This window comes from Nematolebias whitei, chromosome 8, assembly GCF_014905685.2.
Source record: "Nematolebias whitei isolate Nwh7 chromosome 8, NemWhi1, whole genome shotgun sequence".
NCBI lineage: Eukaryota > Metazoa > Chordata > Actinopteri > Cyprinodontiformes > Rivulidae > Nematolebias > Nematolebias whitei.
Genome location: NC_056505.1, coordinates 2,914,368 through 2,935,640, shown reverse-complemented (window position 1 = coordinate 2,935,640; position 21,273 = coordinate 2,914,368). Strand labels below are relative to the sequence as shown.

At 44.0% G+C, this 21,273-nt stretch overlaps 2 protein-coding genes across 2 annotated transcripts in view; one reads left to right on the top strand and one right to left on the bottom strand.

Moving 5' to 3' along the window:
- mfsd14bb (major facilitator superfamily domain containing 14Bb) overlaps nt 1-9,887 on the top strand; it is a 19,524-nt gene extending 9,637 nt beyond the window's left edge. Inside the window, exons 4-12 of the mRNA XM_037680132.1 lie at nt 995-1,122; nt 4,906-5,020; nt 6,061-6,279; nt 6,401-6,514; nt 6,987-7,058; nt 7,231-7,343; nt 7,418-7,515; nt 8,019-8,155; nt 9,260-9,887. Of these exons, the coding sequence (XP_037536060.1) occupies nt 995-1,122; nt 4,906-5,020; nt 6,061-6,279; nt 6,401-6,514; nt 6,987-7,058; nt 7,231-7,343; nt 7,418-7,515; nt 8,019-8,155; nt 9,260-9,487 (1,224 nt within the window). The 3' untranslated portion in view covers nt 9,488-9,887. The remainder of the gene's footprint in view (nt 1-994; nt 1,123-4,905; nt 5,021-6,060; nt 6,280-6,400; nt 6,515-6,986; nt 7,059-7,230; nt 7,344-7,417; nt 7,516-8,018; nt 8,156-9,259) is intronic.
- Nucleotides 9,888-13,287: 3,400 nt separating this feature from the next.
- The window catches only part of lrrc2 (leucine rich repeat containing 2), a 9,094-nt gene continuing 1,108 nt past the window's right edge, over nt 13,288-21,273 (bottom strand). Inside the window, exons 2-10 of the mRNA XM_037680131.1 lie at nt 19,503-19,670; nt 18,101-18,237; nt 16,148-16,239; nt 15,924-16,080; nt 15,657-15,793; nt 14,602-14,747; nt 14,348-14,500; nt 14,071-14,243; nt 13,288-13,507 (exon numbers count right to left, since the gene is read on the bottom strand). Coding sequence (XP_037536059.1) covers nt 13,458-13,507; nt 14,071-14,243; nt 14,348-14,500; nt 14,602-14,747; nt 15,657-15,793; nt 15,924-16,080; nt 16,148-16,239; nt 18,101-18,237; nt 19,503-19,633 — 1,176 coding nt within the window. The 5' untranslated portion in view covers nt 19,634-19,670 and the 3' untranslated portion in view covers nt 13,288-13,457. The remainder of the gene's footprint in view (nt 13,508-14,070; nt 14,244-14,347; nt 14,501-14,601; nt 14,748-15,656; nt 15,794-15,923; nt 16,081-16,147; nt 16,240-18,100; nt 18,238-19,502; nt 19,671-21,273) is intronic.

Genomic DNA, 21,273 nt, shown 5'->3' with positions numbered 1-21,273 from the left:
GTCCGTCCGTCAGCCCAGTCCAGCCCCATCCATCCATCCATCCATCCGTCCGTCCGTTCGTCCGTCAGCCCAGTCCAGCCCAGTCCAGCCCCATCCATCCATCATGTAATAATCCATGTATAAAATGGATTTTATACTGTTGTCGAGGAAGAGGGCGGGCACCTGAGGCCATTTTAGCAGCAGCATAACTGTTTTTTCCACTTTGGAGTAATGAGGGGGTGTCAGTTTTGTTTGGTGTTTCCTCAGACTGATGAAGCCTTCCAGATGGAGGGTGAAACGTCTCGGCACAAAATAAAAATAATAAAAAAAAAGAAACCGTCCAGACGACCTGACTGACCATTATTGGATTTTGTACCTGGATGATTGAGCATGAACTTTGACACTCAGATCATTTTCTTTCTGTTTAACAGTTTTTATTTTTGCTTCTGATAAACGATTATTCATCTCGACAGCAGCATGTTCAGCTTTAAGAGCAGCTAAAGTAAACTCAGATGAGCTGAAGGTGTAGCACCAGTTGGATCTGCACTCTGAGACGGTCTGACCGCTGATCTGGGTTCTGTCGGTCCGTTTGGGCAGACAGACGCGTCCTGATGACCGATAACGTTCTGAAAACGTCCGTAAACACTAAGTGGGATTAAAAACCACATTTACCAGCAGGGGATGGACGTCACTGTTTCTGTTTGAACAACTAATGAAACGTGAACTTTGTTCTTCTGTTTCTGGTTTTATGGACCCGTCGGGTCGGATTCAGTTTGTTGCACCTTTCATCAGTTTGGACCCAGAACCAGCTGCTTATCAGAGTCAAACTGCTGCTGGTTTTATTTCCTGACAGATTATAAATCTAATCTCATAAAGTCCAGTCCCTGGTGACGCCCCCCTCATGTGTGTCAAAGCTGCTTTAATCTGGAAGAACGAGCTCTTTACAGTTGAACATCTAACCAGCAGATGATTCAAATGTTGTTTCTAACCTTCCTCTCTCGCCACGGCGGCGCAGGGCTTCCTGTCATTTTTGTCGGCTCCTCTGATTGGTGCGCTGTCAGACACCTGGGGCAGGAAGTCCTTCCTCCTCGTCACGGTCTTCTTCACCTGCGCCCCCATCCCCTTCATGAGGATCAGCCCCTGGTGAGTCCACATCCCAAAGTTTTGATTCTGGAGATATTCTTGTAGTTGGTTCTGCAGAACAGTTTCAATGTCTAAGGAAAGGTTTACAAGACCAGCAATGTTTTCTGGTCTGGAGACAGAGACATGGACAAAAAGACAGGAGACAACTGGAAGTGTCAGAAATGAAGATGTTGAGGTTCTTCTTAGGAGAGACAAGGATGGAGAAGATCATCAGAGGTGCAGCACAGGTTGAACAACTGGGAGATAAAGTTAGAGAGGACACACTGAGATGGTTTGGACATGTCCAGAGGAGGGACAGTGGTTTGGACATGTCCAGAGGAGGGACAGTGGTTTGGACCTGTCCAGAGGAGGGGCAGTGGTTTGGACATGTCCAGAGGAGGGGCAGTGGGTATATTGGTAGAAGGATGTTAGAAATGCAGCTGCAGGAAAAAGACAAAGAGGAGATACATGGATGCAGGTAGAGAGGACATGGAGGTAGTTGGAGTGAGGACGGAGGATACAGAGGACAGAGTGGGGACAGAGGATGCAGAGGACAGTGAGGACAGAGGATGCAGAGGACAGTGAGGACAGACTATGCAGAGGACAGAGTGAGAACAGAGGACAGAGTGAGGACAGAGGATGCAGAGGACAGTGAAGACAGGACAAGAGTGAGGACAAAGGGCAGGATGCAGAGGACAGAGTGAGGACAGGACAAGAGTGAGGACAGAGGACACACTTGGAGGAGGACTCTCTTGGAGGACATCTGAAGAGGGAAAAATAAGATGTTTTTGTTTCTAGATATAAAAGTTTAAAGAATAATCCAAGATTAAAGTCAAAATGTCCGAAAGTTATTTTGAGATTAAAAGTAGAACCAAAATCCAAACTTGGTCTTTTTTTCTGTAAAGTTTTATCGTCAGTGCATTTTAATCGAACGTGTTTTTACTCAAATATTCTGTTTGTGTTGTAAACTCCCAGTCCAGGCTGGTGTCGGAGGCTGAAGCTTAATTACCGTACGGTTGTTGTCTGTTACCTGGTGGTTCTGCTGGACCGTTCCTAGAAGTGATTCTGGTTAAACGGCTGGCACCAGGTCAGATCCAGTTACTTTACGAGCAGCTTCTTGTGTTTCTACGCAGACGTGACCTTCAGGTTTATTTATTCATGTTTCTGAAGGACTCCGAGTGAAAAACATGGAACGTTTCATCAGAGATCATCTGAAGTTCTGCTCCTGGAGGTTTAATGAGCTGCGTCTTTTCCACCATCTTAAAGACAGAACGTTAATTTAACGAGTTCAAACTGTATTTGTTTAGTTCTGTCTGCAGCTGCGGTTCTGATCCAGAGCTCGGCTGCTGCACTTTGAAGCGTCACATGCTCCTCATGTGAGCTGCTCCTGCTGCTCCCAGGGGTCCTCCTCCTGTCTGCAGATCTTCATGGTTTTCTCAGACACCAGAGCGGCAGACGGTCTGAGAACAGACCCGTCTGACGGTTCTGTCCGTAGTCTGGACCTGTCTGAAGCTCGTTGCTTCAGGCTGCAGAACCTCAACCAGTCGGGCTTGGACTTTAATATTTTCACGTGTTGTTTTGTCTTCTGACAGATTTTAGACTGAGGTTAATAAATGTTCTGGGTCAGTCGGTTCTGACAGACGTGAGGTCCGATGAATCATGGAGGTGAAAGTGTTGCCTTCAGGCGACGTCACACAGATGTTGAGTCTTCAACAGGGGGGGTCATCTTCTCCTTCCCTGTGGTCGGGTCACAGACCTCCAGCTCCTCTCAGGGACCCTGAGGTGTTCCCAGACCACATGGGTCTGATCCAGGGTCTCCTCCCTGAGGGACGTGCCTGTCAAACCACCGGAGAGAGGCGGAGGGTGTTGTTGTTGTTGTTGTTTGAATTTAAAACGTAAAGAAGTCATCAGAAGTCTCAACATCTCCACTGAAACCAACGTTTGTCTTTAAAGGAAATCTTCTTCATGGCGTTGGACTCAGACCTGAAGAGGTTCTGCGTTTATTTCCAGGTGGAATGGAAAGAAAAGGAAACACCGTTTTTAATATTTTAAAAAGTCTTTATTTTACTTTTAAATGCTGATTTTCTGTTACTCATAAAACTGAGTTTAATTCACATCATTCACTTTTTATGACGCAGAGTAAAAAGATTTAATTTGATGAGATAAACGATAAAGTCAGCGAGTTGTCAGAGTGCCGTGGTGGACGGACCAGCAGGACTCCAGAGGTTCTGTCGGACTGGGCTCAGCTGCTCCCAGGTCAGATTTTAACTGGAATGAGTTTTGTGCTCGGGCTTTATTTTGACTGTGAACACGTGAAGCAAACGTTTGAATGAGTCTGAGCAGGTGGAGACGCTTCTTCTCAGCTGTTGGTGATGTTCTGGTGTTTCAGCCTCGACCCGCGGGTCGTTAGGCTACCGTAACGTCTGTAGAAGCTGAACCACCTGAAATAAATGACTCGGTGTGAGGAAGACGTGCAGGTTAAGATAATTAAATAAATAATTGATCAAATGAAACCGATAAGAATCAGCTGCAGTCTTTTTTCCATTCAACCTTTATTTAAACAGATAAATCACATTGAGCCTCGAAGACTCATTTACAAGTGAGACCTGATTGGACAAACAATAAAAAGTGGTTAACTGGACACATGGAGGAGTTGGAGGCAAAAACAATTCCTATCAGACTTTTTTTTTCCTGCCTGAGAAAAAACACCTAATATTAATCAATCAACCTTTATTTATACAGGTAAATCCCATTGAGCCTCGAGGACTCATTTACAAGAGAGACCTGATTTCAAATTAAAAAAACATCTTGCACAAACAAGCACATATTTACATAGACAATCTGCAGAGGGGGGAGATGAGAGCAGTCATCAATGTTCATAGATGCTCTCAAGGTCACTGTAAGAGTTCTGATAAATATGTAATAATCAGCCAATGTTCTCCGGTGAGATCCATAAACATTCTCCAGGGATGTCGAGGAATGGCCGAGAATAACCCCTGACAATCCAGAGTCCTGAAATGATGACACAAAGTTTATTCAGCTGGTTTCATCTGGTTATCAGTTGGAAATTCCTCAGGGAGGGGGTGGTGAGCATCAGATCACATGTTCTCCAGGTGAATTCAGATAAGATGGCCTTCAAGGACACCAAGGCGACCAAAACTTAGATAAACACACAGTTGTTTTGGGGACAGGCAGAACTTAATGACATCAACCTTGAGTCTGTGTTGGTCCACTCGGTTTCGAAATGTCCAAAATACATGGCCACACCGATGGAACGTGACTGAGTAAAATCCCCAAGATCTGATCCATTCAGCCCAAAGCATTTGAGTCTGGGTACTCGAGGCACGAACCAAGCCATCATAAAGACAAGCAGCGTGATCGGGTCCAAATTTGCTTCTGATGACTTCCTTGATTGTAGATAAAACCAGCACCAGCTGAATCCAAAAAAAGCAGGAACCAGTTATCGAAAGTCCAATTAAATATGCGTCCTTAAAATCCACAGATGGCAGCAGAGATAGACACATCAAGTCTTCCAGTCGATGAGATATCCAGCTGTGTGCGTGCCAACAGGGCAAATCGGCTCTCCTAAAGTCTGTCTTCTCTAGAAGAAATGTTGTAAATTGAGTTGAGGGACCAACTGGTCAGAACAAGTCTATAATTATGTTTCAGAAGATACAAGAGAGGCTCAGAAGCAGTTTCACAGACAGACAGCAGCAAAGCAGAGAGGGAGGGAGGGAAGCATCCGATCTCATCGAGAGCAAGTGGTGAAGTGAAGGTCTAATTTAAAGGTGTGTGTGTCTTCAGGTGGTACTTCGCTCTGATCTCAGTCTCAGGGATTTTCTCCGTAACCTTTTCGGTGATTTTCGCCTACGTCGCTGACATCACAGAGGAGCATGAGAGAAGCACGGCATATGGACTGGTAACTGTAACCACACACACACACACACACACACACACACGCGCACACACACACACACACCTCACAGCAGAGTGGTCAGTGTAACGACACAAACAGGAGCAGACGTGGTCCTGGACCTGGTGTGATCCCACATTCAGGTTTTTCTCCTGACCTGCTCCATGTTTAGATGTTCAGGCTCTTTATGATATAAAGCTGGTTAAGATAAATGAACACGTGCAGTTTGAGTCCTGTACAAGTAACTGATGAATGAAACAGCACCGCCCCCTGCTGGCGTGAATCTGTTCCTGCGTCGTTCCTTTCAAGGACTTTAGGCGGGTCTGAAACCCTCAGGATTATTTTTCTCTTTTCATGATATAAAACCCCAGTTGAAATAAAAACATGTATTTATATTTTGTATTAAAATAAATATAGAGAGCAGTTACCGTCAGAAGTCTCTGCTGCTGAAACCAATTGTTTATTTTTTAATATTTTTATGTTAGTTTAATTCTGTTTGTTTGTCCTTCCTGTCCTCTCAAACCAGCTGGTTGAAGCAGATGTCCGCTCGTCCTGAGCTGCTTCTTCTGGAGGTTTCTTCCTGTTAAAGGGAGTTTTTCCTTTCCACTGTCTCCTTTGTGCTCGCTCAGGATCAGACTGTGACGAAGTGAAGATTCAACACAATCTGCTGCTTCCTGAGATAGAGAACTTTTATTAATTGTTTTTAATAAAGTGTGAATGATTCTGTTCAGTGCCCTGAGACGACTTCTGTTGAACCTTTTTGAATTTACAGAAATAAACTGAATTAAATTATTAATACGTAATAACGTCCCTTGCACATGATGGATTGTTTTGGATGGGTGTGTTTGCACATTAAACGTCTCCTTCTGAGATTCCAAGAGGAGGTCGTGTTGAAACACAGCAGTGAAGGCTAACTGTGGGACAGATGTGGTTGGCAGGTCGTAGACTGAGGAAGTCCTCTGGATGGGGACGAAACGTGTCTCACTTAAAGAAACTGGTCCAGATGACGGGATTTAACATTTTTCGTTGAATTAAATTCTGTTCAGGTGTCGGCGACCTTCGCTGCCAGTCTGGTGACGAGCCCGGCCATCGGGGCCTACCTGTCCGCTCATTACGGAGACAGCGTGGTGGTCCTGGTTGCCACGGTGATCGCTGTGGCCGACATCGCCTTCGTGTTCTTCCTGGTCCCCGAGTCTCTGCCGGACAAGATGAGACTGTCGTCCTGGGGGTTCCCCATCTCCTGGGAGCAGGCCGACCCCTTCTCCGTGAGTTTAACGAGGCTTTGGCCCGTTTTCGTCCAACAGAAACTTGAAAACCGATCGAACCGCCCACTCCGAGGGAGCAGCTCCTCGATTGACAGATTGATTTGGATGATTTTGTGTTCAGTCGCTGCGTCGAGTAGGTAAAGACTCCACGGTGCTGCTGATCTGTGTCACCGTGTTCCTGTCCTACCTGCCTGAAGCCGGACAGTACTCCAGCTTCTTCCTCTACCTGAAGCAGGTAACACACTTACTCACTCACTCACACACATGCACGTTGAGCTGCTGAACATCTTTTAAAACAAAACTGTCCTGAAAGAGGTTTTTTCTGTAACTTTGCTGAAATTTGTCAATTTTTGTGACGTTTACAATGTTTTTCATTTATTTATGAAAATGTTGGTCCACCAATGAATTCAACGTTCTTCAGGTGACAAATGTTACGTCATGAAACATGAACCTCATGAATAAAATAATAAAGTTTAATTTGAACTGCTCATTTAATGTCAGTCTACATTTGAACAGTCTTTATTCTTTACCATCGTTTTCATTACTTACGAACACAATAAAGACAAAGATGTGATGAATCATCGTTTACCGAACACGAGCAGCCTCTTCTTCAGCAGCGTGTTCACAGCTCAGACATGTGAACGACATGTGAATGACATGCAGGCGTTTGTTTCCACCATCAGCAGGTCTTTGTTTTTCTGTTTCAGGTCATCCAGTTTTCATCTGAAGCCATCGCCGGCTTCATCGCCATGGTGGGAATCCTCTCCATCATCGCCCAGGTACACACACACACATGCACACGCACACACAGGTTGTGACGTGTTGAGTGTTTGCAGGTGAGACGTGTTCAGATGTTTGAGAGGTTTAATGTTGGAACGTTGAAGATTCTGTGACTCAGGTGAGGAAGAGGAGGTTTCAGGAAGGATGAAGCTGTGTTTGTGTCTCCGTCAGACGCTCCTCCTCAGCGTGTTAATGAGGACCATCGGTAAGAAGAACACGGTTCTGCTCGGACTGGGTTTCCAGATCCTCCAGCTGCTGTGGTACGCCTTCGGCTCGGAGCCCTGGTGAGTCCACCCTCCGGGTCAGTTCTGAGAGCCGTCAGTCGTTTTCCTGACTGTCGGTTCTGTTCTCCTCTCAGGATGATGTGGGCCGCAGGGACACTTGCAGCCATGTCCTCCATCACCTTCCCAGCAGTCTCAGCTCTGGTGTCTCACAACGCCGCGGCTGACGAGCAAGGTGAGCTCAGCCTGGTTTGTACGCTGCACATGTGGGCAGGTTTTATTTACTTTGTAAATTTGAGATCAATTTTCAATCAGTTTGACCTCCTGCAGCGTCAGAGCTGCACTTCGTAGTTTGATTTCCTGCAGCATCAGAGCTGCACTTCGTAGTTTGACTTCCTGCAGCGTCAGAGCTGCACTTCGTAGTTTGACCTCCTGCGGCATCAGAGCTGCACTTCGTAGTTTGACCTCCTGCAGCGTCAGAGCTGCACTTCGTAGTTTGACCTCCTGCAGCGTCAGAGCTGCACTTCGTAGTTTGGCCTCCTGCAGCGTCAGAGCTGCACTTTGTCTCCGTCCAGTCGGGGAGACAAAAACTGGATTTGTCTCCACGATTAGTTTTTAAAGTTGTCATGGAAACCACATGGACTGGATGTGAGCTCGGTATTCGCTTGGTTCTCCTGCCTCAGAACCAGGGTCACCTCGCATCAATCAGCTGATCAGGTATTGATTTTGTGTGTTCAGGTGTGGTCCAGGGGATGATCACAGGTATCAGAGGTCTCTGTAACGGTTTGGGTCCGGCTCTGTACGGCTTCATCTTCTTCCTGTTCAACGTGGAGCTGAACGACACACCGCCAGTGGCTCAGACACAAGACACAGAGGTACACACACACACACACACACACACCTCCAGGTGAACACACAGCACCTGTTTGTTTACAGGTCAGTGACCTTCAGCTGAAATCTTTATTTGTTCTAGTTTATTCACCAGAATCGTTTTAAAGAGGCTGAAACTCAGACGGCGTCTCGTCTCAACAAGAAGTTGTTTGTGTTTGTGTTTGTGTTGTTTGTGTTTGTGTTGTTTGTGTTTGTGTTGTTTGTGTTTGTGTTGTTTGTGTTTACTCTGTTCCTGCAGTCATTTTGACACGTGAACCGTCAGCACTAACTTCCTTCAGTACTCGTTTCTCCACCCAGGATTCATTAAAGTAAAATAAAAAACATTTTATAACTGAGGGAAACCTCCAACTGTTGATCTCATTCATGAACGTGCAACTGGTGAAACTGGGATCAGACTCTGGACCAGTTCCAGGAACTTTTCAGGAGTTTTTAGAAAAGTTTGGAGCTTCTAAATATCAAACGTGCCGGCGCGGTCCACGAGTTTTTATTTAAGTCACTGAACCAGACGGACGGTCTGCGCTTCGTTCACATCGATGCGTTTTATTCTGGGAGACAGATTTATTGATTGATTTTCATAAGAAATCATGTACGGTGGCTCAGAACGCTCAAAATCTTAAATCAGGTTCTCAAAACTTAATTTAAGATTTTAAACGCCTAAAACTTTTCTTTTGAACGGATGCTTTTAACAACTTAAAGGTGTGGTTGTTGTCTCCCGCCACCTTTCAGTTTTAAGTTAAGATGTGTTGAAAAGAGTTTTAATAAAGTCTCAGTTTTAATGTTTGATGTGTTAAGATAAGACGGAACGTTATTGATCTGGTGATGACTCTCAGCTACTACCAGCCCCAACTCCAGCTCCATGTCTGTAAATCGGACTCACTTGTTGGTATTTTAGTGCTTCATGGGGGGAGTTGGCAGCGGCGGCCATCTTGACGTTCCACTGAAATCTGTCCAGTGGTTCATGAGATATTTTGCTAACAGGCGAACACAAGCGGTTGGTGATCATTTACAAATAAATTCCAGGGAAAGTACGAGGAGTTCATAAATGTCAGTTTTTGTTCTCAGATTTGTTTTTTGGGTTCTGTCGGCAGAAGTCCGTCATTCCGGGTCCTCCCTTCCTGTTCGGAGCGTGCGCCGTCCTCATCGCCGTCTTCGTCGCCATCTTCATCCCCGAGCACCGTCGATCGACCGACAGCAAAAGCTGCTCCGCCACCGGCAGCAGCGTCGCCGCCGCACACGCTCAGAACGGCAGCTCTCTGACCACGCCCACCAGCGACCCGGAGGACATCGAGCCGCTCCTGCAGGACACGAGCATGTGACCGAGCGCCGTTTGTTGGTGTGGGAGGAACTTCCTGGTCCTTCGCAGCACGTTCCTCAGGTGAGCAGGTAGAACCAAAGGGCTTCGACGGGTCAGAGCCCAACAGCTGAGCCGCGACTGAAGGAGGATTATTTATTCAACGGAACGTTTCGCCGCTGCCTGTTTTTACTCATTCAGAGCGTTTTACTGGAGAACGTTTACGCCCCGCCCCCAGCACAGCCACAGGTCCGGTCCCACCAGAATCCCACAGAACCTTCGTATTTTGGGTCTCAGGAGGTCAAACCACTGAACTAGAGAAACACTGGATCAGCCACCGACTGTGCTCGGTGAGGTTTATGGCCGCCATCTTGCTAGGTGCTGCTTGCGTCACTCTGTAGTGTTTACATGTGGAAGCCACACATTAAGGAGCTGCTGAGTCATCACTTTATGGAAACAAATGATTTTACTTAAAGGAGGCGACAAAAGGAGCTTCATTTAAACAGACTTTTTACTCTGGGTCAAATTAAGATGTCAGTGTTGTGAATCCGGTTAATGACACCGTACAAAGTATGGTTGTATTATTCTACAGTCACTTTAACAGCTGAGCGTCATAAAGTTTATAAATGTTCCCTCTTGATTCTGAACTGAAACCGTGAACATCGTTCCTCGTGTTTCTGGAAGGTAAACATTCATCTGAGCATCAAAACATGGTTTCATTCGTACTTTAGCACAAACATAATTTCATTAATATTTTGTGATGGCCAGCACCACGGACGAGACGACAACTGAAACGGTCATGTTTCGTTTATGAACTAATGCGATTTAAAACTCACCAGTAGCATCACGCTCGTTGAAGTTTTGGCCTCAGTAATTAAACGGTTAATGACAAACGTTGAATTATTTCACAGATTTTTTAAGCTGATGTTTCTGATCTGCCCAGCAGAAAACTGACGACGCTTCACGGAGCTCCTTACAAAATGGCAGCACTCATTCTTGTCTCGTTAGCGTCGATCACACTCGGACTGTCCGATCCAGAGTTTCTGTTGTTCAGTGGGTCCAACGCTCCCCCTCTGCCTCTGTAACAGAACCCGGACCGAGCCGGGCTCCTGCAGAACCACAAATCTTTGCTCGGTTGTTCCAACCCATCGTTGGCGCGAGGGAGGAACCAAACTGCTCGGAACTGTGGGATGTTTCAGATCCAGGAGTTTGTTTTCTGTGGATTGTCACGTCCTGGGCTTCGTCCTTGTTACCATGACAACAGAATGTATTTTCAGATGTTATTCAAACAGATTTTGGTGCTTTTTATTTGGATTTACTGAAGAGAAAGTTTGAGGTTTTTATTTTTGTTTGTTGAGACTCCAACATTCCTCTGTGTTAGAAACTTCCTCCTAAAGGTCACATTTTATTTTATTTGTTTAACGTTCCAAAGCGTCTCAGCCGGGGTGCGTTTGTTTTAACCACCAGGTCGTCTTCATGTCGGTGCCATTTAGTTTTTATTTTCGTGCGACTGTTGTCCACTTCTGTTTACTGCATCAGACCAAATCGTTCTTGTAGAAACTTCAGAGACAATCCTGTCGCCGTGGTTACAGCTGGAGGATGCTGTTGCCATGGTAACAACCTTCTGATGTTCTGCAGATTAAAGATGAACGGTTCTGTTAAAGATGGACTGATCGTTTCAAGACTTGTTCCTGGACGTTGAACAGAACCAAACCTTTCATCAACGATGTCAGACGTTTTTTTTTCTTATATTTTGAGTTTCTCCGACACGACCGCAGCACCTCGCTACCGAGGAGGATGACAATGCCGCTTTATCCAGCACCGTCACATGGACCTGCCCCGACGGTTCTGTTTAAACGCCCCAGAAAGAGTCCATTTCATTTAAAGTCGTTACTGATCGTTTCATCACGTTCGTCTCCTGATCGGTTTCCTTTTTATTTCCTGATCAGGATTTTTATTTACTGATATTCAGTTTTTCAGATCGGACCGTTTGCAGCTTTTTTCATCACATCTGACAGATAATTAAATAATTAGTGTGTTTATAAGTTTAATGCAGATAAATCTGCTTCATCATTAGTAAAATAGTTTTAATTTTATACTTTAAACCGTCAGAAGGACGTTTTAACATCTGTTCGGTTTGAAAAGCTGCAAATTGTCTCTTTTTAGAGACTTAAATCAGAAAATATCCAGACTTTGTTTCATTATTTTAGCTTTAAATAAAGTTTAAGCAGCAGCAGCAGCAGGTTGGACTGAACGAGCTGCTGAAGTTGTTACTGAGCAGGTGAGAGCAGCTTCAGGTTAGCTGCTGGTTTCCATGACGACATGAGGAGCGAACGGTCCTCCTCCGGTGTCGGTGGTGCAGAACATCCACCGAGCGCTGCACTTTATTTCTCTGAACGTGCCTCCACGCCTCACCGTCTGTTTTTATAGACGAGACGCTGAGTGGCGTCTCCACCGTCTGTTCACGTTTTCTGAACAACCGTTTGGAATAATGTCTAAAAACAATAAACGTCTGCGTTTTAAAGACCTTCTGGTTTGTTTCAAGTGTTGTTGTTGGCTTCAGGATTTCTCTGAACTCTGGAAACAAGTAAAACGTGTTTGTCTGAAACTCATTCTTCTGTTTTGTTTTCGATGCGTTTTACTCTTTGCAGACCCTGCAGTTTTCTGGAAGCTCTTCCAGGTCCTGCAGGTCCTGCAGACCAGATGTGGCTCCTTTGTTTTCAGGTTTTCTCTGATTCACTGGAAACCAAGCCTGAAAATTAGACTTTAAAGAAAATAATTAATAATAATTCATCTGGATTCTTTGAGCAGTCTTTCTGTCCACTTCACCATGATGCTGCCACCACCGTGCTTTTTGTCTCAGTATTTTAGTTTGACAGACTCAAAACTGCAAATTATCTTAAATTTGACCAAATATTTGTGCTCAAGATGTTTTAGTGCATAAATAGTTTTTAACCAAATGAATCTTAAAATCTCGTTCTTCGTTGTGTTGCAGCTCAAGTTTCATCCTCCAAAAATAAAATAAAAACTTTGATGAATCATCTGAAGATTGTTTTACCTCCAAGTCTTAAAAACAACTTTAGTTAAAAAAAGATGAAAAAAGTAAAGAAACTCTGAACTTTTTCAGTAAAAATGTATTTTTTATTTCCAGTTTTTGAACAAACTCCACTAAAAATGACAAACTTTACACATTTTATTATAGAAATAACATTTTTTTAAACCTCAGTCAAACCTTCAGCACAAATAATAAAAAAACAAACTATTTATTTACACATCAATCAGTAAATGTTGCTAAAAACAAATCCATGATTTTTCATTTATTTGGTCACAAAAGTGCAGGAACCTCCAGTTCATCTTAAAATGTCTTCAAAGGAAACGTTTGCAGAAAATTACCAGACATGATATTAAATGATAAACGTAAAAATAAAGACGTTAAAAAAATTATCTCTGGAGTTTCTGAAATTTAAACCTCTGGGTTTTTTTTTTTTTACTCCATTTCATTTTCAGGTGCTTATTTTTAATTAACTTCTTTCCTCACATCTGTTTAGATCGTTGTAAATTACTGCAGATGTTTTATTAAACGTGCAACGTTTTATCTTCTAATTGTAGCTTAAATTCAAAGATTCCAACTATTAACAGTTATACAACACAGTCCATGCGCAATAATCCAGGTATATTAACATTTATGTCGTAAACTTAATTTTAGCTTTAATCAAACCTTTATTTTTTTTAACCGGTACATTTCAGTTCTGATGATGACAAACTGGATTTGAAATTTGATTTATACGGTTTTTATGACTCTTCATCTCCAAGAAAAACTTTTTTTATTATTATTATTATTATTTTTAAAACAAACATTGAAGGAACCTTCTGGGCGACTTCATGCACTTAGCATCTGTTAGCATGTTAGCACTTACGAACAAGCCGCTGCTTTGTTCTCAACGTGCTCTGTGCCATCATCACTGAGCGACCATGTCAGACCTTCATCCTCTTCCTCACAGCAGGCAGGAGATGGACACCTTGGTGGTGGAGAAGGGGACGGTGTCTGGTTTGGGACAAACAAAATCTCAACTGGTTAAAATGAGCTGGAAATGTTCAAAAATAAATTTAGACGCGTTCAGGGTCTGCATCTTGTTAATTATGCTGAAGACCTTTTGTGCTTTAAGAAGTTTTAACTTCCTCTCAAACATCTGTAATAAACTTCTGATTGGAGGAACCACAGGGCTCCGTGTTTGGGCCCGTTTCACTTTATAAATTCTGTTGCTCAGAGCCATGACCTTTTGAGCTATTTTATCAAAATATATCCTTGAGTTCGCTCATAAAACAAGTTATCGGTGCGTCCCACATGAGAGGCATCTATTTATTTGTAAAACAAGGAAAATTCAGAAGATTAAAACAAAATAACTGGACGTGTTCTGACGTTTCACTTCACTGCCAGGAAGTTTTATCAAATCACCCTGTAGAGTTTCAATCTTTCAGTGGCTCCTATGATATTTTGCTAACACAACAGACGCACACGCCCTTTGGTGGCGGGCGATAACAACCCGGACTGATCCTAATCGACATCCTGCTGAACTTCAGCTGCTTGTTTCTGTCTCCGAGTCTCACCTCGGTCCTTCAGCGAGCTGATGTACGCCTCCATGAACTCTTTCTCTCTGCTGTCCTTCACCTCCTCCTCCTGCTCCCTCCATCTTCTCCTCCTTTCCTTCTTTTTCTTCTCCTCCTCCTTTTTCTTCTTCTTCTTCTTTTCGCTGGAAGAGTTGTCGTACAGACGGATAAACCTGTGGGAACATCGGGAACCGTGAGGACAGTCCAGTGAGAACCTCTGACTGTCTCTTGAGATGAACAGCGTTCTGAGAAACCCTCGGGTTCTGTGTTGATGTACTTGATGTCTGGGTTGTTGCACAGTTTGGTGGGGACGCAGGTGAGCTCGTCACCGCTGACCACGACCATCCTGAGGGTGGAGATGTTGGTGAGACACAGAGGGAGGTACTGCAAGTTGTTCTTGTGGACGTACAAAGACACGAGCTGCTCCAACCTGAGGACACAACCAAAGTCTGCACCTTTCATTCACATTTTACAGATGAAGCTAGGAGAACACCTGCTCTGTTCACTTCCAGGTGTGTTGAGATGGGTTACCTGTCCATGTCCTGCGGCAGGTCGGTCAGGTGGTTGTTGCTCAGATCCAGAAGCTGCAGGCTGGTCATCCTCAAGGTGCAGATGGGGATTGAGATGAACCTGTTCTCCGCAATGTCCAGGTGGACCAGCTGCTTCAGGCTGCTGAGCTGGAGACAATACAATGACATCATCACCATGACATGATCCTAAGCTACCTCTGCCCTGCCAAGCTTCGATGGAAAACGATATCAGTGACGTGTTCAGGGATTGTTTGGTTTTAGTCCCACTTGACATCGGCAGCAGTTTTGGCCATGGTAAAGCTGCCCACCTCCTGTGATGGATTCATCTGTGCTTCGAGCTCTCAGACTCGTATGCGTTACGAGCTCCTGGAACTCGCCGGCATGATGGATTCAAGTCTGGAGAAAAGCTAACAAAGCACAGACCAGCAGATTGTCCACACATCTGGCTGTTTGGATTCACCATCCAGCAGAACTGAAGGTAGACAGGAACCAGAGTCTTCCTGCTCAAACTTGGTTATCTGAACCTGGCCCTCCCGCTCGGCCTTGGAAGGTCAACTTATCTCAGTTGGTGGATATGTCAATAAAGAACCTCTGCTCTGTCCACCACCCGCACCCCGTCCCTCACCCCCCGAAAACTTCTGTGAACGCTCAGATCTGTGGCTGAGAGACACTAACATCTTATCAGGACTATGGAAACTATCTGGAAGTGTCCATGAACAAATCTCACTGTCTTGTTGTCCATGCATGTATTGTCTGTCTACGTTGCGTGATGTGGTCTTTTTGATCCCTTAAACCGTGCCCTGTCAAGGACCCGGTGTGAGAGATCTTTTTTTATACCTCTCTCCTCATGTGTCTTACTTTTTCTATCTAAGCAAAAAGGGCAGAGCTTGTTAGAAGCTGCAGCTCCTGTACACCTCCGTCCATCTTTAGGACGGCTGAACGTAATCTTGCTGTACTTCATTGTGCAATGACGATAAAGCTGCTTCTGATTCTGATTGCCCAAACAATGACCCAGAAACCTGAACCTGGACCAGGTCCCCTCAGAAACCACCTCACCTCAAAGGGCAGCTCGGACAGGTTGTGGTTTCCAGCCAGTTCCAGTCTCTCCAGCTTCTCGCAGCCCCCGAGCTCTGGAGGGACTCTGGACAAACGGTTGTAGCTGAGGTTCAGCACCCTGAGCTCCGTCAGTTTACCTGGAGACGCAGACGGTGGTTAGAAGGTTCAAACCGTTTCCTCTGGTCGAAGGACGAATGGCAAGGATCGGGGTCACGTCAGGTTCTGTTTCAGAGGGTAAAATGTTTGATAAATCTGGTTCAGCCTCACCGATCTCCGGCGGCAGCTCCATGATGGTGTTTTTAGGAGTTTCCAGTACAGTGAGCTGGGTGAACAGGGTCAGGTAGTCGGGGAGCTGTCGGATCCTCGTCCCCCGGACGTGCCACTCCTGCAGGTAGGTCATCCACTGCAGCTCCCGGGGAAAGTCCTGCAGGAAGGGTTTCTTAAACGCACCAACATCTTGGAGAATGGTTCATTCAAAACCTGTCACTCACCACCCAACGCTCTCCCTCCAGCTGGAGGATCAGGTTCTTCTGATCTGGATCTTTCTCATCCTGCTGGACTTTCTGATCCTGCTGCTGGTCTCCTAACAGGAACACAAACCCAACATGCTCACCAAACGCCAAGAAAATCCATGAGAATTTAATATTTGGATATCCCAACATGTGGGGTGACTTCAACGACCTGGAAGACTTTACGACAGTTAGTGTCCCAAGACCCTGCAGCCCGCCGGACCATTCAGACCCAGAAACGGGTTTTGTTTTCAGTCAAAATCACCGTGACTCTCACGCTTCACTTATGTTTTTTTTTAATATATATATATATTTTTTTTTTCTTAAAACTTATTTTCTTTATTTTTATTTTTACTGTACTTATAGTAGAAAGTTTCTATATACTTTTTCTAGTACTGACCCAGCTGTATGAGCGAGCTGCAGGAGCGCAGTGCGGCAGTCAGCTGCTGCAGCCTGCATGCATGCGAAACAGCTTTTTCCAGATTAAACGTTTATTTGTGCAAATTACGTGAGTTTTTGCTCTTTACATCCAAAATAAAACAATTCTGTCGTACAAGATGAGAGGCGGAGGCAACACGGTGACGCAACTGGTAGAGCTGCTGCCTCTCAGCGAGCAGGTCCCTGGTTCAAATCCCGGTCGGGGGCCTTTTTGGGTGGAGTTTGCATGTTCTCTCCGTGCATGCGTGGGTTTTCTGCGGGTACTCCGGTTTCCTCCCACAGACCAAAAACATGCATGTTAGGCTGATTGGTAACTCTAAATTGTCCCTAGGTGAGAGAGAGAATGGTTGTTTGTCTCCATGTGTCCCTGTGATGGACTGGAGACCTGTCCAGGGTGTCCCCCGCCCCTCGCACAGTGATTGCTGGACATGGGCACCGGTGACCCCCGTGACCCAAAATGGAACAAGCGGGTAAAGAAAATGGATGGATGGACATAAATAAAAAAGTGGCTGATTATTTCTCATAACGTCCAAGGGGTGACATCACAAAAACCAAAGCACTCGTATTTTGGACCAAAGCGTCAACTCACAGCTATTTAGCCACCGAAGACTGAATAAAGTTCTTTGGTGTTTTCTTCTGTTTACCGTCCACAGATAACATGTTCATGTTTATCACAACAAATTAAAAAAGAGCCCGTTTACGTGGAAACACTGTCGTTTCCATGTCAGGCAAAGTTGCCAGATAAGAAATTTGACTGTGCTGTTGCTGTAACGTCCTCTGAGCTGAGAGAGGGTGTTGTAGGATGAGGGGTGTGTTTGATGAACACGTGCACACTAAAGGAGGGGTTAAAACATGCATTCATGTTTATCTGGCAACCCCGATGCCAGGCTCAGCTGCAGGATCACAGTTACGGTACATCCAAACTGGTGAATACAGGAACGCTCCTTTGGACCGAGGATGTTGGTGGTTTGCTCCTGCATGCTGAAAAGCCTCAGCACAAAAACACTCGGCACTCTGGTATTTGTTGTATCTGTCGTTAGTGCAGAATATCTTTGGACTGCAGACACCTGTAGAGACTTCACACCTGGGGAGTATGTCACACCTCTGAAGGGGGTACCCCAAAAACCCACTCCAAGACCAGGAGGGCCGTCTTTGTGTACATGAACAGACGAACTGCTGCAGAAACGCTCCAGTTTAAAAGCACGGTGTGTGAACGGGGCAGAGTTACTGTAAAGTAAAGTTTACCTGTTAGCCTTACCTGTGAACAGCTGGATGATGGTTACATTTACCTGTGAACAGCTGGATGATGGTTACATTTACCTGTGAACAGCTGGATGATGGTTACATTTATCTGTGAACAGCTGGATGATGGTTACATTTACCTGTGAACATCTGGATGAACTGGTTTCTCACAGATATTTACAGCTGAACATGGCTCAGTGTTGTTGTTTACCTGTGATATTAGTCTGGTTTCAGGTGAACGTGGGTTATATTTACCTGCGTACACCTGTGCATCAGTTCTGTACGGCGGCACATCCTTCAGCGTAGATCTCTCCAGGTAATGGTGCAGCTGGTTCAGCTCTTTGGTCTTCAGAGTTTTACAGTAGATCCGATACTGCCACTCCTGATCGATCCTGTGCACACAGAAGACGAGGTCAGCAGCAGCAGCAAAACATTCTGGGGTTTAGCTGTTTGTTATCCAGTCAGAGCAGGCTTTAGCTGTTTGTTATCCAGTCAGAGCAGGTTTTAGCTGTTTGTTATCCAGTCAGAGCAGGTTTTAGCTGTTTGTTATCCAGTCAGAGCAGGTTTTAGCTGCTTCTTTTCCAGTCAGAGCAGGTTTTAGCTGCTTCTTATCTAGTCAGAGCAGGTTTTAGCTGTTTTCTTTTCCAGTCAGAGCAGGTTTTAGCTGCTTCTTATCTAGTCAGAGCAGGTTTTAGCTGCTTCTTATCTAGTCAGAGCAGGTTTTAGCTGTTTTCTCTTCCAGTCAGAGCAGGTTTTAGCTGTTTGTTATCCAGTCAGAGCAGGTTTTAGCTGCTTCTTATCTAGTCAGAGCAGGTTTTAGCTGTTTGTTATCCAGTCAGAGCAGGTTTTAGCTGCTTCTTATCTAGTCAGAGCAGGTTTTAGCTGCTTCTTACCTATAATGAATGTGACCTTTAGCTGTTTGGAGGTCTGGCTCCACATCATGTGCTCATATTACTCGTTACACAACGTGTGTGTTCATGTCAGTTCTACTTTTAGCCTCGACTCTGTCGAGGCTCCAGTCAGCTGCGTCTGACTCAGACACAGAAATAGTTTCATTGACTGACGGAGTAACAACCAGATGTGTAAACTCTTCAGAGTTAAACGAGCTCTGCAGAAACATTCCAGCTCTCAGTTTTCAGGTCTTGTTTTTATTTTGTGAATGTAAATCTGGATTAAGGAGCTCAGAGAAGGTAAAGCTGTGAATCAGAACAGTGGCTAAAACCTAAAAGAGGCTTAAAGGAGCCAGCAGCTGAAAACAGTTTCTGTAGAAATTAAAGGGATCTCGTTGTATTTCTATGAATACGAAGTTTGTAAATAAAGTTAGAACAGTTGTAAAAAATCAGAAATAATCTGGATGAGCTGAACGTTTTGATTCATGAACATCTAAAATAACAAAGTCTGGACTATGAAACAAACATAAATAATAAATTCAATATTTCTGTCAAAAAGAACAAAAAATAATCTCTAAAGTTTTCTTTATTTTATCTAAAACTAATCTGGCTCTGACAGCAGCTGAACCTAATCTGATTCTGTCTCTGGATTAATAAAATCTGTCAGAACCAGCTGAGGGTTTGGACCGGGTCAGCAGCGCCACCATCAGGTCACGTGACGAGCTGCAGCTCCTCTTTCTGGGGCTGATGGATGAGGAGATCCTGACCTGGCCAGGGCGCTCCTCTCCACCCGCTCCTGCTCCTTCTTCTGTTTCTGTCTGTGTTTCTTCACCCGGACCTCCCAGAGCCCCCGGATCAGGGACAGGTCGTAGACCGGCACGTCCACCTTCGGACCCATCAGCTGGAAGAGACCAGAACCAGAACCGCTCCAGCTGCTGCTGCGACATGAACATCATTCAGTTTCATCAGACTTTTGTTCAAACAAACTGAAATGATGTTTGTATGGAGGGTGGAATGTGACAAAATTAAATACATCATGAAATTAATAAATGTCCAATTTAATCAATAAATGTCCCAATAAATATGCTCCATTAAATATTTAAATGTATCATTTAATTATTCAATACATCATGAAATCATTAAATACACAATTAAATGTTCCATTAAATATTTAATGTACCTTTTAAATGCATTTATTGTTGCTGAAAGGTGAAGGTGGGTGATAATGTCTGTCAGCAAAATATCTCATCAGTCACTGAATTTCAATGAAACTTGAAGAGAACGCCGAAGGATAAAACTTTAAATATTGATCCCACAACGTCGGTGGTTTGGTCGGACATTTACAAATGAGTTGTTTTTCATCGTAAAAGTTTCTGCTGATTTTAAAGTAAGTTCAAGGAACTTTGCCAAAGTTTTAATCCTAAATGCAACGATACCAGAACATGGTGAAGAAGTTTAAACAATAAAATGTAAAATACCTAGAGACTTAATTTCCTGCGAAAATGCAACGTGAACGCTTATTGCAAAATAACTTGCTGAAAAACAGCTGAAATTAGCTAAAAACAGCTGAAATTAGCTAAAAACATGCTGAAATTTAGCTGAAAGGAAAGAACAAGTCTAAATTAGCAGGGGAAAGCAGAACGAACACATTTAGCTGAATTTGGTTTAAATTAGCAAAAATGAGCACAGAAATTCAGTAATTAGCTAAAAACAGCTGAAATTAGGAAACTATGGCTGAAAAGACAGTAAGAAGCTTAAACTACCAGAAGGAAGTGAAAGGAGCAGTAATGAGCTAAAAAATGTGAAATTATCTGAAAAGGCTAAAATTTGTAGAAAAAAGCTAAGTAGTAGCTGAAATAGCAGAAAAAGCCTAAAAAAGCACAACAAGCTGAAATTAGCAGAAAGAAGTTCCTTGGGCTGAAAGTAGCAGGAATTACCCAGGAAAACTTGAATTTATCTGCAAACAGCTGAAATTAGCTAATGTTCTAAAATTGTAGCTGAAAAGTTACAACAAGCTTAAATTAGCAGAAGAAAGCTGAAAGAACATGTTTGGCCAATAGTTTGAAAGAAGCAGAAATGAGCACAAAAAAAGTGGAAATTATCTAAAAAAAGCTGAAATTAGAAAAAAAAAAACAGCTGAAAAGTAGCTAAAAAGCAGACACAAGCTGAAATTACAAGAAGCAAGTGGAACAGCTGAAATTAGCAGAAAGTAGCTGAAAAAGTTTATTAAAATGCAGCAGGAAGCTGAAAGAAGCTGAAGCAGAACAAAACGTGAACGGAGCAGTAAAAGGTTGTGAACAGATGTGAAGAGGTGAAGGATGAAAATGAGCTCAGTTCATTTGAGAAAAGTGTCAGAAAAGGCTAAATATTTCAAAAAGCTAAAGTTGCACCAAAGGTCAGAGCAGGATTGTCCTGAAAGCCGAATTTGATTCATGATTTGTTGAAACAACTGAAAACTGCGGGACGAGGAAGATGGTGCAAAACACACAGAAGAAAACTGGATCACAGCAGAAAACTGGATCACAGCAGAAAACTGGA